The sequence below is a fragment of the Cygnus atratus genome, chromosome 16 (assembly GCF_013377495.2).
Source record: "Cygnus atratus isolate AKBS03 ecotype Queensland, Australia chromosome 16, CAtr_DNAZoo_HiC_assembly, whole genome shotgun sequence".
Classification (NCBI taxonomy): domain Eukaryota; kingdom Metazoa; phylum Chordata; class Aves; order Anseriformes; family Anatidae; genus Cygnus; species Cygnus atratus.
The window spans coordinates 6,934,024-6,947,238 of record NC_066377.1 but is presented as its reverse complement, the minus strand read 5'-3'; the positions used below and the strand labels follow the sequence as shown (position 1 = coordinate 6,947,238).

Genomic DNA, 13,215 nt, shown 5'->3' with positions numbered 1-13,215 from the left:
ATGCCATGGGGGCATAGAAATGATACAGTGATAATATAGGTTGTTGATAGCAATTATCTCAGCATCTTCAAAAATGAAATACTATGCAGGTTTTAAGTGAATGGATGCATCTTTTTGAATTTGTTTATATAAGCTCAGCAGGCAAGAGTTAACAATCAGATCACTTATATTAATGAAATACCAAAATATATATTCAGGCAAAATTTGTGCATTACCTTTAATAAAATCAAAATACTTTATACTAATTTTAGCTACTATTACAGTCCAGTATATAGCTGCATTTGAGTGCTGTCTCTAAATGCTTTACCTTGTCGTACTTTTTTCCACAACATTGAATAATGGTATATGTTTTGTTGCTGGAAATGCTGGAGAAAGCTCTAGTGATGGATGAATCACAGCGAAGTCAGTGGTGCAAAGAAGGTCTAACAGAGGCTATTGATGTTTCTAGTATTTCTTTGTATCATTTTGGAGAATTGAAAACTCTTCTTGTGAGAGACTTAAATGTCTTTCTATTAATTTAACATCCAGGAACCCTATTTGTGCCACCAAATTGCACGGTCAGGTACTATGCAAACATACAATTAAATTTTTCAGTCTGGAAAGAGGCAGATGTATGGCATATGAGTAATGACGATTCCTTAGACAAAGTGACTGGCTGCATAAAATGTATGGGAACTGAGGATTCATTGTTACAGCTTATCCCTTGAAAACTGTAGGCAAGCTTCCTGCTGGTGTTGAACTAGCTGTGTAAGCAATGCTTCATTCTTAGCAAGCATTTTTAGTGCAAATGTAACATTGGATAAGATGCAGTAGTAATATAGCAATAGTATTAACTGGGCAATGGAGTCTTTCTGATTACGCAGGTGGTCTGTTAATGGCTCACCTAACTAATTGCATTTCAGTACCTATGCGATTAATTCTTAGCTGCAAGCCATGTACGTCTTCTCTCATCAACTACCCCGTTCTTTGGGGAATAACTCTTCTGATGAGAATGCCACTCTTAAATGCAAAAAGAAGCTTTTTATTTTCTGTGCAGTACAGTATGAATAGTAGAGGATAAATTCAGAGGGATGTGAGCCTCAGCCATCTTTATATACATAACTGCAGTTCACATTAAGTGTTTTTCCTAATCTAGGACCAAAAAAACAGCTTAACACCTTAACCTGGCAGTACAAAACACGAATGCTCTTGGCCTTACTTTAGCCTAGAGATGCCACAGGGAGAGAGAGCTGATTCTCTGGTACTGAAAGAGGACGAAGTTCAGAGGAGGAACCTTTATGACCTGATTTTCCTCCAGTTTACTCAAGTTAGCATTATGAATGACATTTATTCTTCATAGGTGTGATTATTTGGGTTGGGATGACTTCGTCCTAAAGGCACTAGCATATTGTATTATGATAGAGAATTGTTGTAATATGAGAGCGGAACCACAACTCAAAAGCTCAGTATTTATATTGGAGGATGATTTGGCATTTGCATCCTTGGAGGTGCTTACATGTAACAGTTGGTGTGATTTTTTTCCCCTCCCAGCTGTGCCATGATCCTGATCTAAATCCAAGAATTAGTCTCGGGTTAGTCATTGTTGAACTACAGTAACAAATTCCAGTAGCAGCAATGTATAGTCACCAACCATGCTTGAGTGGAGTTGGGTGTTAATAGTACTTATGTTCCCTGTGGCATTTGGAAAGGCGATAACTGTCCTGGTTTCGTACCTGACCGAAGGCAGAACAAAGCTCTACTTCTGTGTTTTTATAGAAGATTGTTCTTGTTTGTGTCTAATTCCATGTGCTGCTGAGCTCTATGTTGCAGCCACAGCTTTGAGATGCTTACTGGCCCAAAGAGGTGATACTGAGTGCAAATTGTCTGAGTAGGACATCATCATGTTGTATTTCTTATCCTCATGTTTGTATAGTGACAAATTACTAAAGCATTCTGTTCACTAATTGCTAAACTTTAAAACTGTAGGTTTTTGGAAAGCAAAAGGTCTGAGTCTTCAAACTTTTGAAGAACTTTGTGGGAGGGAGGGTTGGAAAACTTTTATTGTCAGATGTGCTGAGATTATCTGGGCACGTCAAACAAGATTTTCTCAGAAGGCAAACCTAGAAAAGTATCTTCCAGTAGAAGTGGATACCTATCTGAATTTTTGGTAGTAAGCTCTCATTTTGGTCAGTGTCTAGTAATTCTTGAATAATTCAATTCAAACCCTTGCATTAAACAGGACATGTTGACTGGCCAATAATCTGGAAAACTGGAAGAAAGTCTTGATAGGTTCAGCTGGTGCCTGGCATCAGAGCAGCCTGTCCATATGCTAAATGCTTCTGCAGCCAAGTGGGCAAGGAGTATGAGTGTCCACATGCACGGCAGAATAATAAAGCTGGGGGGAATAATATGGTTCCCTGAACAGCTTTATAGAAACAGCTAAAAGCCAGTGAAAGAAGCACAACTGGTCAACTAGCAATCATTTTCATGCACAGCTACTTAGTTATAGCTACTTTTCATGGGCGTAATTGTTTTGTGCTGAATGCGTTGGTTAGAAACCCATCAAAGGATTAAAGGATGGAGTTACCTTGTTTGCTGGTTGCATGTTGGGTGCTGACTTAGTTGGAGGCAGTGAGATGTTTTGATGGATCTCATCACTGAGCAGTCCATTTGTGCTAGCCTGGAGCTCTGCCAGAGCTGTGCACTACTTGATAATGGCTGATCAATTTTTTTGTTTGAAATCACACTAATGTTAGTGGCAGTTTTATTTCTAACTTACCAGGTGTTACTTTTGAATTACTGATTAAATGTAGGCTGTGAACAGTTGGCAAGGTTTAAATTTTTTTTTTTCCCCCTGTGCAGACAGTATGTTATCTAAGTTTTGAATGTAACAGAATGATAGAAAGTGCAGCACAGTTAAGGACTAGGTGGGAAGACTGGAAGAAATGGGGGCAGAAGTTTGAGAAATGAATTGGTGTAATGCTCCAGGTGCGGAAAAGTTTTTTTTTTTTTTTTTTTTTTTTTTTTAAACCACTCTGCACAGACAGAATCTGTCCTGAGTGACTTGAATTTAAATAGCTGAACCTTGAAAACAAAATGTCACTTGTCGGAATTCTTGGTTCTACAGTTAAATGTTCTGTTGTCTTCATTAGCCAGTAATTCAGTTCTTTCTCCCTGTGTAACCACCCTTACTCTTTTATGTACTGTATACACATATAGCTTTATCTATTGCACTGATCTGGTGGAAGGTACACTCCTACATGTCGAGCTTTCCTCATGTCCGTCTTAAGCACAGAAGACTTCAACCAGTAACAAATTAACATGGAAAAGTGTTGAAAAAAACTTTATTTTGAAAAAAATGCTTCCTAGAAAGCCCTGCATGTATAAGCACGATGATTACAGCTCGCTCTTCTTAGCACCTTTCATGCAAGCATCCATTGTCTTAATAAGAATTTGTGATTGTATTGTAATTCAAAAGAAATATGATGTAACTGTCCGTTAGCTTGATCTTCGTTTATTTCTAAGCTACTGAAAGCCATTAATTTTAGCTCCAGAGCAGCATCTGATTTATGAGTCTAACTTCTATGCAAATATTAGTGATATTCAAGTCATTGGAGATGCCGAGTTTACTCTCTTGTGTTTCTAGATTTACCAGAGATGCTGGTTAGTATTCAAAAAAGCTTCAAGCAAAGGGCCAAAGAGGCTGGAGAAATTCTCAGATGAACGAGCTGCTTACTTTAGATGCTATCACAAGGTAAGGCTTGATTATATGTTTATTTCTCAGACTTGTTTTTGCATACAATCAGCAGCAAAATCTGAAGTTGTCACATATTAATTGGCCTGATTTTTTTTTAAGCAATCAAGGTTTTACTTTTTTTTAATGATCAAGGTTCTAAACCTATTGGTATGTTCCTTCATTTGGTAAAGCAGAGGCAGACTAAGCATTCGCTTTCCTGCTCTGTAGCAAACATCTTGCTAAGGTAATGGAAAATTACTATTTTTGGAGAAGATGACCTTTCCTCTCCTCATCTTGATCATTTCTCCTTTAAAATCAGATCTGAAATACTTCAGAGTGACTACTCTTCATAATTACAGTAACAAACGTGCACAGTAACATGTGAGTTCAAAAAAGCCATGTGCTTAGATGTTCCCATTTTACTTGGATTTTGCATTTGTGGGAAGACATTATACAGATACAGAAATGATGGGCAACATGCAAATCTATCTTGTGCAGACAGTGAACAGTGATGTGAAAACCTTTGCTAAATTCACTGGTATTAAAAAGAATGTAGTTTTCCCTCAAATCACTTCTCTGGAGTTCTGTGCAGATTTCATATTCATCTGAGACTTTACATGTGTAATTCTTCTGGGCACAGAGATGAAAATGAGAAAGCCTTTAATTTATAATCATTGTTGGCAAAAGCTTAATATATTAGAAGATTAGGAATTATGTGCATAAATTGGTAGGAGTCAGTGAGCACAACTCAGCTTGAGGCTGATCTGCACTTATTCACTTTGACGTACGTTTAGGAGGAAATCTTGAGGGAATACTGAATCTGAACTCAAGACTTGTCTGTCTACATGCCATGTAATTTGTAATTGATTGATCATAAAACCTGTGGCTATTTGTAGTATGTCATGCCCAGAAATACTTCATTCAAATTTTTATTAAGGAACTTTCAAAAGTAATGAGAAGTGTATTTTTTCATTTGATGTGTGAGAGGGTTGCATAGTGTGTATAAGACAATTTTCAGCTGTGTGAAACATTGCATTTATATTAGTACAGTTCTGTCAATTATTGATGCAAATCTGTATTTCCTCCGTTGTATTAATGCAATATATCAGCAGCACTCACTGGCTTGAGGTTCAGATTAGGTAATGGATATGAAATCCAAGAGGAGTCTAAATCAGACGTTTTTTTTTCTTTCAAGAAGATATGTAGTGTAGGTGATTGCTTATTTGTCACGTGTAAAGTAACAGCAGTTTCCTGCATCTGGACCAGCAGACCAAAGCACCATGAAAGTCCCATTACCTTTTAGCTTAGCCTATAGTTAAGTCAATGTTCAACTACTGCTGCTTCTATATCTGGAGTTCTCTGTTAGCTTATTTAACAGGAATAAACAATGATCAAACTCCATAGCCATTCCCTGGGAATTCATTGTTTATTTTAGTAGCTGTAAAGTTTGTACTTATAGCTTTCAAAATCTGAAAGTTCTGAAACAATACATAGTTGGATCTGTACTATTAATAGGTATTGTAACAAACCCTAGTCTTGGCTGAAGGTTTGAGAAACGTTGTCAAAGCATAAGACATCTTTAAAATATCATGTTTTGCACCTAACCTCAGCCAAGTGCTTTTTATCAGAATTTAGCCCAATCTAGGGCTTGCTTTAGGATGAAGGCCACAACCTAAATGTCTTGAGGGGAAGTAAGCAGAGAAACTTCTCTGTTGGAAGAGTAAAACACACTTGAATGTATGTTGCTTGAATGCAGTGTTTGCTCCCAAGAATATTGTTTCCAGGTAGAGTGAATTAATAGATTACTTTGTAAGTTGCCTTTTTTGTGTGTGTGTGGGGGGGAGATGGTGTCTTGGAGTCTGAGTCTTGTGCTGAAAATACCTGAGATGATCAGTCTGAGCGTGTATGTATGTATGTATATATATATATATATATATATATATATGTATGTGTGTGTGTGTATATATATATATATATATATATATATATATATATATAAAATATATACACATATATTTTGTTTTGGACTTGCTGAGCTAGATTGCCAGCTTCAGTCACTCTGAGCCCTTCCCCTAAGATTCTGTCTACTTCAGGTCCTGGGTATGCAGATCTAACAGCACACAATGCTGAGGTTTCTGCCAGCCTCGTGTAGGAAATGGAGAGGTGTCTCTTCCCAGCACCGTGTCAGCCTGCGGGTGATCTTGCTGGGAGCCCCTGGGGTGCAGGAGGACTGGCAGCGAGGTGGCTGTTCCTGTGAGCTGGTCTGGGAGCAATGCCACCAGTGTTTGCTCTCCACACTTAGTGCTCTTCTGGGCAGGCTGTAAATGAAACGGTGCTAACCAAGCAGAGCTGTTCAAGTGTGATTGCTCAGGGCGGTGGGTTGGTCCTTCTGCAGAGTTGCTATTTGGCAATGGGCCTTTGCGGTGTCCCCATTTTTTTTTCCACTGTGATGGAAACTGAGGATGTCTAGTTCTAGAGTCATCAGCTGTAAAAGTTGACAGGTCCTGCTTATTTTTAACAAACCTTACTTGAAGTTAATGAGTATTAGTATTTTCTGGCTAAAATAAAATGTGTTAACTTACGAAGAATACACGTGGCTTAAAATGACTTTCTCTTTTTTAAAAGCTTTGTAAATGTGTGAAATTTTAAGGTGATGAAGGATGCAACTTCCAGCAGTTTTAAATATGAGGTGTTGGAAGAGGAGAACGTGTCACTGCTGCTCTGTGTTGCACTGTAGTTGAACTAGGTCTTGTAAAAAGCATAGTTAATGATTAAAAATCAAACAAAAAATTAATATGGCAGTCTTCAATTAACATTATTTCTCACCTCTTCCTGATGTATCATATTAATGGGACTTTGGTGCTCATGACACCATCCGGGGGTCCAGAATAGTCACTGCTATTGTCTTTACGTACAGCTGGTCAGCAAGAGCAGCTGCTCTAATAGCTTGGTGGTGTGCAGAGCCTATTGGTGACTATACTAATTCTGTCAGTTTTGGACAGAAGGCTGCTTCTTAGCATCTCTGACAAAATTAATCCTAAAAATGAGGAGCCCAGGCAGTCCTGTTAACATGCCAAGTGTCGCTGTGTCAAAAGCTGCTGCTAATGAATTTAAGGATGAATGTAGTTCAGTCTGATAGATTATGGTGTAAGAGGAAAACCTTACTAACAGATTACCAATGTTTCAGAAATACAGTCGTTAACGTCCTACTTGGGTTCTAAAGTAGTTCTCAAATGCTGTTGAAAGCAACATCAAATCTAGAAAACTGAGGAGCCCTTGCTCACCCCATCAATCTCTGGAAGGGTTTAATCCATCATCAAACTGTAACGGGTAAAAAGTGAAAAATGATGAATGCAGCTAATATTTCAATAGCACCTGCCTCTTTCACTGAAGTGTTAAATTGTTTCATTTCGTTGCTTTTTTCTGTGATGAATTCAAGTGCAAATATTACTTCAATTTATTAGTGGAAGGGGTCTGGGGCATTTGTTCTGGCACTATGGCAGTACCAGTCAGTGATTCGGAGTAGGCACAGGCTGGGATGTACATCATCTTGTCAACTTTATTGAGTCGAGATTTCTCCCTTACCCATTTGAAGCCTGGGTCACAAGCTCAGCAGTGTTTCTGTCATACCAGGGGGTCCAAGTTGTTCATATCTGGACATGTGATTTCTGTGTCCTGCTCTGCAGCCCTGTGCCGGAGGCTGAATTTTGATATCCTTGCCACTCACATCTTGCTGATGTGATGCCACTTCTTCTCCCTGCCCCATGGCTGGTGCCTTCCTCAACTCACTTTTTGGGGGAAAGATTTTTTTTGCATTGCTATCATCATTCCATTGCCATACCAGTAGTCTGAGGACTCTTGACGCATCTGGAGGGTTGATAACAATTAGGTTTAAGAGGTACATTTTAGAACAAAGGAAATTCATTCATTACTTCAGGTCCAGTTGGTTTGGACGTTCACCTCTTAAATTGTTTTAACTTTTGCTTGTCAGGGTATATGCTTCCTTAGAAATCATATATGTATGTAAGACATCTATTTTTATGTAAAACATTCCAGTCATTATAAGTTAAGCCCATCTATATCTGGCTCTCTTATTAAATGTGATCTAAAGTATCAAGACTTTTACTTAGTTGGCAAAGTCATTATCCAGGGAACTTTGAAGCAACAAAAGAAATAATACCTTTTGTGTAATACTGACCTTTTTATACTTTCTAACGTCATTTTTTCTTTTTTTTTTAAACATGGAAAGGTTAAAGCGTACTAAAATACAGGTCATCTGAGAACAGTCATCTGTAGGTTAGGAAGTGAACTGGAAATTTGCATACACAAAGCAAATTGCCCACTTAATTCATTTTGGACCCACAAGGGAATGAAAATAATTAGGATCCGGGCTACAAAATCTGGGCAGAGAATTGCCTTTCAGGTAATTGTCTAGTTTTCATTTGGTAAATATAAACAATCATCCACAAATTACCATATGCTTTAGCAAAATAATATTGGGGATATGAAGAAATTCTTCTTTCTCCAAGTGAGTTTGGATTTTGAAATGTGCCAGAAGAATCGTTAATATTCCAATACAAAACCAACTAATTGCATACTGCTGACAGGAATACACTGATTCCTCGAGGGGGTCTAAGTTTTAATCCGATTGTATTAATCTTGCCTTGAAACAGCAGAAGCAATTTAAACAGTCGTTCTGTCTAGTTATGGAATAATCCATTTGGAAAATTGAATTGTGTAATTTGTAATTGTTTTCCAGGCTTACTAATGCAAAACTGTACCAGTAGCAAATTAAACGTTTAAAGTATGACCACTCTACTTATAACTGGCTGTTAAACATTTGTTTTAATGAATGCTATCACTTACTATGAATGAAATGTCTGGTTTGAGGCTTTAAAAGAATTAAAGCAACTTGTCAGGGTATTTTGGTATCTTCACTGTAATGCCATGCAGCAAGGCTCAGCACAAGTCTGGGGGGCAGGTATGACGAGGACAGAAAGCTGGTCACCAGCAGCCGTGGGTATTGTGTACAGCTCCTCTGCTCTGCTGAGGTAAGGAGCAGCTTCTGAGAGCGGTGGTAAAAACTGAATCCCTAGAGCTGGGAGTTGTTTCTGTCTTCAATTTCTTCAAAAAGGCAGCGCTGGAATACGGTGGGGTATGGTGGGGTGTGTGCAATCCTGTACCTGAACAAGTGAAAACTAGCAGCTTTTCTAAACTAGAGATTTTCCCACTGAATAAATGGAGATACAGGCATGGCTGTAGATTTTATATGTATATATAATCTCTCTATAAAATTTTAGTATGTTATGTATATGTAGTAAGTTAGATGTGCACAGGCCAATCTTGCATCATAAACAGGGCTGGGCTGGAATTAGTGCAGCAGCATTTACCACTAAATATTCCCTGGGGTGTCCCAGGAAGCATTCTGTCTGCAGCCCTCACTGAGTGAGTTTCCAGCAAGCTGAGACAGAAGCATGAAGTCCTTAATTAAGATTAAAACATGAGATACTTGCAAACCATTGAATGTGGCAGTTGTGTAGGCAATAAATATGATCCCTTGTGTTCTGTTCTGAAAGGCTACACATATTTGAGAATTACGTCCTAATTCAAACAGTCATTTGAATTCACAGTGCTGCTAAGATCCTTTTTAGTCAACTGTGTGTCTGGCATGTTTTAGAAGGGAACAGAAGAATTTTTACTTGAGTGTATCTGGTCAGGGTGAAGCTCTGTCTGTACTGTTGGTTGAGAAATGAATGATTAATCCCTGAGCCTGATTCAGGACTCTTACCACGCAGCTCTGCAAGTATTTTAGTTTTTAATCTGATCAAATGTACTTCAGTTATATGGATTTTCATCTTAATGTAAAAGAGTCCTGAAAGTAAAGAGGAAGGTAGAAGTATGGAAGGGAAGGTACTCTACTTACTAATCTCAGACAAATAAAACAAACATGTATTTAACTATGAAAACATTCTTTTGCAATAGCCTAGCAGGAGGAGAGTTATTTCAAAAATGCAAAAAAATAAAACTTCAGCCTCGAATACTTGCAGGTGTTTGGTGTCTGTTTCTGACTCCTTTCCAAAAGCTCAGCGGAGGGGATGTTAGCAGCCTGCCACTTAGTGTGAATTTGGTGCATATGTGCCAGACAATTTGAACCATCTGTTGCATAAGTGTGAGCAACAGGGAAGCTATTTAGGCACCTGGGATAATGATGGCATTTTGCAGCACCTTGCTGGGTGACACAGCAGGTCAAATAACAACTGATCTTTAGACAAGCTCTCCCTCAGGAGCACAGGTGCACTGTTGAGCCTTGGCAGCAGGAACAGCGTCTTGGCTGAAGATGGGTCTTGCAAGAAGGGGCTGGTACTGTTTCAGAGTACCTCTGAAAGGTGAAGACAACTCCAGCAGCTCAGCCCCCAAAAGGAGGAGAGAGCAGCTGCTTACTGACTGTTTTTGCCAGCCATAAAAATCAGGTGCCACAGGGTTGTATCCAGGACCTAAAGCATGCATGAGCCAAAACACTGAATTTGTCTGGATGCTATCACTTGTGCCATAGCCTTCAGAAGGGTTCCTAGAGGTCCACATTTGTCCATCTGTTGTTCTTTGTGCGTGCTAAATCATGTACTGCAGAAAACCTTGGTCTGAAACCAGCTGAGAAGAGACAAAACTATGTGCATGTCACTGTAGATATTTGGAGCTGGGCAGAGGTCAGACTTGAGGCCTGCCTGTCCCTCACGCTTGAGGGAGATGTTTTGGTCTCAGCCCGTGAAGTTCTACAGAAACAAGTGCCATCACGAGGTTTCCAGATGTATGTGAAGACTTTCAGATCATGTGGTGTGAAATGCCATTATGCAAGAGCTCTGAAGCAGTCAGTGCAGCACAAAATAATCCCCAGGCTGCTGATTGTTGTAGCTAGCAGTTCTCCAAATATAAATACCCTTTCTCCCAGTTCATGGCTAAAACATGAGTTACAAATGATTTGATGATAAGTGAAATTAATGACACAACGCTATTGGTTTCAGTACATCTTCAGGATATCACTCAAGGGATGCAATCACCTGCAATTTTATTTGACTAGGCTGTGAGCCAGAGCTCTCAGGAGGAATGTGTTCGTGGTACATGGCAGCAGTGCTTTTCAGTACAGTCACTCTGCATTCACACAGTACATGAGGTGATTCCTGGAGGCACTGACTTACCACACCTGTCTGTAGTGTGCGGGCTTACACTGGGTTAGTCTCCTTTGCCTCTTCACCTATCCCAGCACATAGCACTTAGAGTTAGGGACAAAGTGATGAGGAAGAGCCTTGAGTTAGAGCCTTGAAACAATATAAAAAAATTCCATATATAATTTAGCTGTTTTTCAGGGTATGGCTTCAGTCCTGTCTCTGCAGCCCTTCTTCCTTTCTTCCTTCCCCACATGCCCACCCTGCAGGCCAGGGACAAGCCCCTCAGTCTGAGTTGGGCCCGTGCAGACGCCACAGTCAGTGGCACGCTCGTGGGCTCTCTGTTTTCATCCTCTGCCTCATGTTAACGCAGAGACAGTTTTCCCTTAGAAAGATGAATAAACTGCTGGTTGATACCTCAGAAAAGCAAAAATAGACCTCTGTGAATACCGTGAAGGCAATGTATAAGGGATAAGTAATGTCTCCAGTAATCTGCATTGTCTGCCTCATAACACAGTGTGGTTAGAGGGAGTGAAGAGCAAGTAGGAGAAGGCATAATCAAATGAAAATAAATTTTTGTGTTCAGAAGGATGAACTTTGGGATTTCAAGCGTGAGCTGCGTCTTGGAAAATCTCTATTGGAATATATTACTCTGCCTTTGAGATTACTGTAGGAAAGTACTTCTTTGTAACTACCTGGTCTGTCAGGGAATTTTATAAGAAGGATAAAAATATTGCTATTCTCGGCTCCAAAACAATGAGGCCATTATATTCATAATTCTATATTTAGTCATTTCTAAAGGAGAATCCAGTTGGGTGTTATGCTGTCTTCTGGTCAAGACATCTGCCCTCGTGCTTCTATTCGCCTTGAGTTATGGATAACTCCTTAGTGGTCCCTTGAAGTGATTATAGCATAAATTGACTGTCCTCACGCAGGGAGAGGAGAAATGTCTGCTGTTGTGGGCTGGGATGAAGGAGGAGCTTCTGTGTAACGTGGTGAGATTTTCTTGACTGGGAGAACTAAAGCAAAAGAAAATTTGTGGTTGCTAGATATGGCTGTGGCTTCTGTTCTACTCCATGTGCTGAGTGGATCTTATTGGAATGGCCAAATTGGAATGACCAGCAGCTGCTGATGTGAAGCCGTAGACCAGAGGGCAGGTGCAGGTATATGAGATATTGGCAGGAGAATATCTCAGTCCCAGTGGCCATATTCAGAGATGTTGCAGTCCAGGAGCTGCTGCATAGACACGTCACAGACATAAGCAAAGGTGTACAAGGCCAAGAGTCTTTGGGTATGTAGGGGTGAGCTGGAGATTGGGGTGGAGCCCTAGTAAAAGAAGATGGGATCAGGAATGACTCTCCTTTAGTGTCCACTGACAGCAAATGCTCTAATCTTGTCCTTCTTGCATTCCCAGCAGTGTTTTGAACTGCTCCCATCTGGCCCAGAGGTGCATGACTCAGGCTGAAGACAGGGTCATTAGTGATACTGTTTGGTTGGTTTGTTTGTTTTTCCTTTCCCAGCACTGTGCAAGAGCCAGCAGCATCCCACGCAGCCCAGTGTGCTTTGCCTCCCTTGCCAGGCTGCCTGGGGCTGAGGGGCAACATGCCCTGCATAGCCCCAGGGGCTGATGGGGAGCATGGGCAGTAGGAAACCAGCTGGTCCCTCTGAGCCTCCTAGCTGGCCAAAGGACTTCTGTCTCCTGAGCCAGCAAGGCAAGGCAGTTTTCTGTTTCCCCTCTGGTATAAACCTTTCTTCATCTCACTGAGCCCTGCCACTGCATCCTCAGGATTCATCACACTAGAGACAATTACTGTGATATCCAGCAGCGGGAGTGTTAGGCAACTGATTTTTAAGAAATGAGCTTTCAATTAGGACAAATCCTAGGTAATTAAATGATTCGTTACCAAAATGTATGGCCAAATTCTGCTTTTGCTAACTTTTGTGTTCATAGGTACTGTGTCACTGGTACCAATTTCATTAGTGTGTCCGCTTGCAGAAAATGTAAATGTGCTCAGTATAAATGTCAGAGTAGTTACTGTCCTGAATGAAAAAGACATTTTTTTTTCCTCTTGTATTTGCATATTTTCTTGGCAAATGGGAAGGACGGGAGAGCTGAACCTGGCAGCTGGCAATTTGTGCTTGACCTGTCATGTGCCTGAGTATGATAGGAATAAGCTATGACAGATTTGTCATATTTAGCAATGAGTTTGTCAGTGTCTTGTTAGCACTGGGGGATGTGCTTCCATCATAGGATTTCCTGGAAGAGTAAAAAATCCTCATGCGAAATTAAATACAATCAAGAAGTTTCAGTTTTGACACTTCTCAAAATTTTGAACTTCT

At 40.0% G+C, this 13,215-nt stretch overlaps 2 protein-coding genes across 3 annotated transcripts in view; one reads left to right on the top strand and one right to left on the bottom strand.

The window, feature by feature from the left end:
• The window catches only part of BCAS1 (brain enriched myelin associated protein 1), a 212,120-nt gene that overhangs the window by 178,096 nt on the left and 20,809 nt on the right, over nucleotides 1-13,215 (bottom strand). The window lies entirely within an intron of this gene.
• DOK5 (docking protein 5) overlaps nucleotides 1-13,215 on the top strand; it is a 42,660-nt gene that overhangs the window by 17,467 nt on the left and 11,978 nt on the right. Inside the window, exons 1-2 of one of the 2 annotated variants that reach the window (XM_050714070.1) lie at nucleotides 2,864-2,967; nucleotides 3,626-3,733. In XM_050714070.1, the coding sequence (XP_050570027.1) occupies nucleotides 2,959-2,967; nucleotides 3,626-3,733 (117 nt within the window). In that variant the 5' untranslated portion in view covers nucleotides 2,864-2,958. Of the gene's footprint in view, nucleotides 1-2,863; nucleotides 2,968-3,625; nucleotides 3,734-13,215 lie in introns of those variants that run through there. The other variant, XM_050714071.1, reaches the window with a different exon arrangement.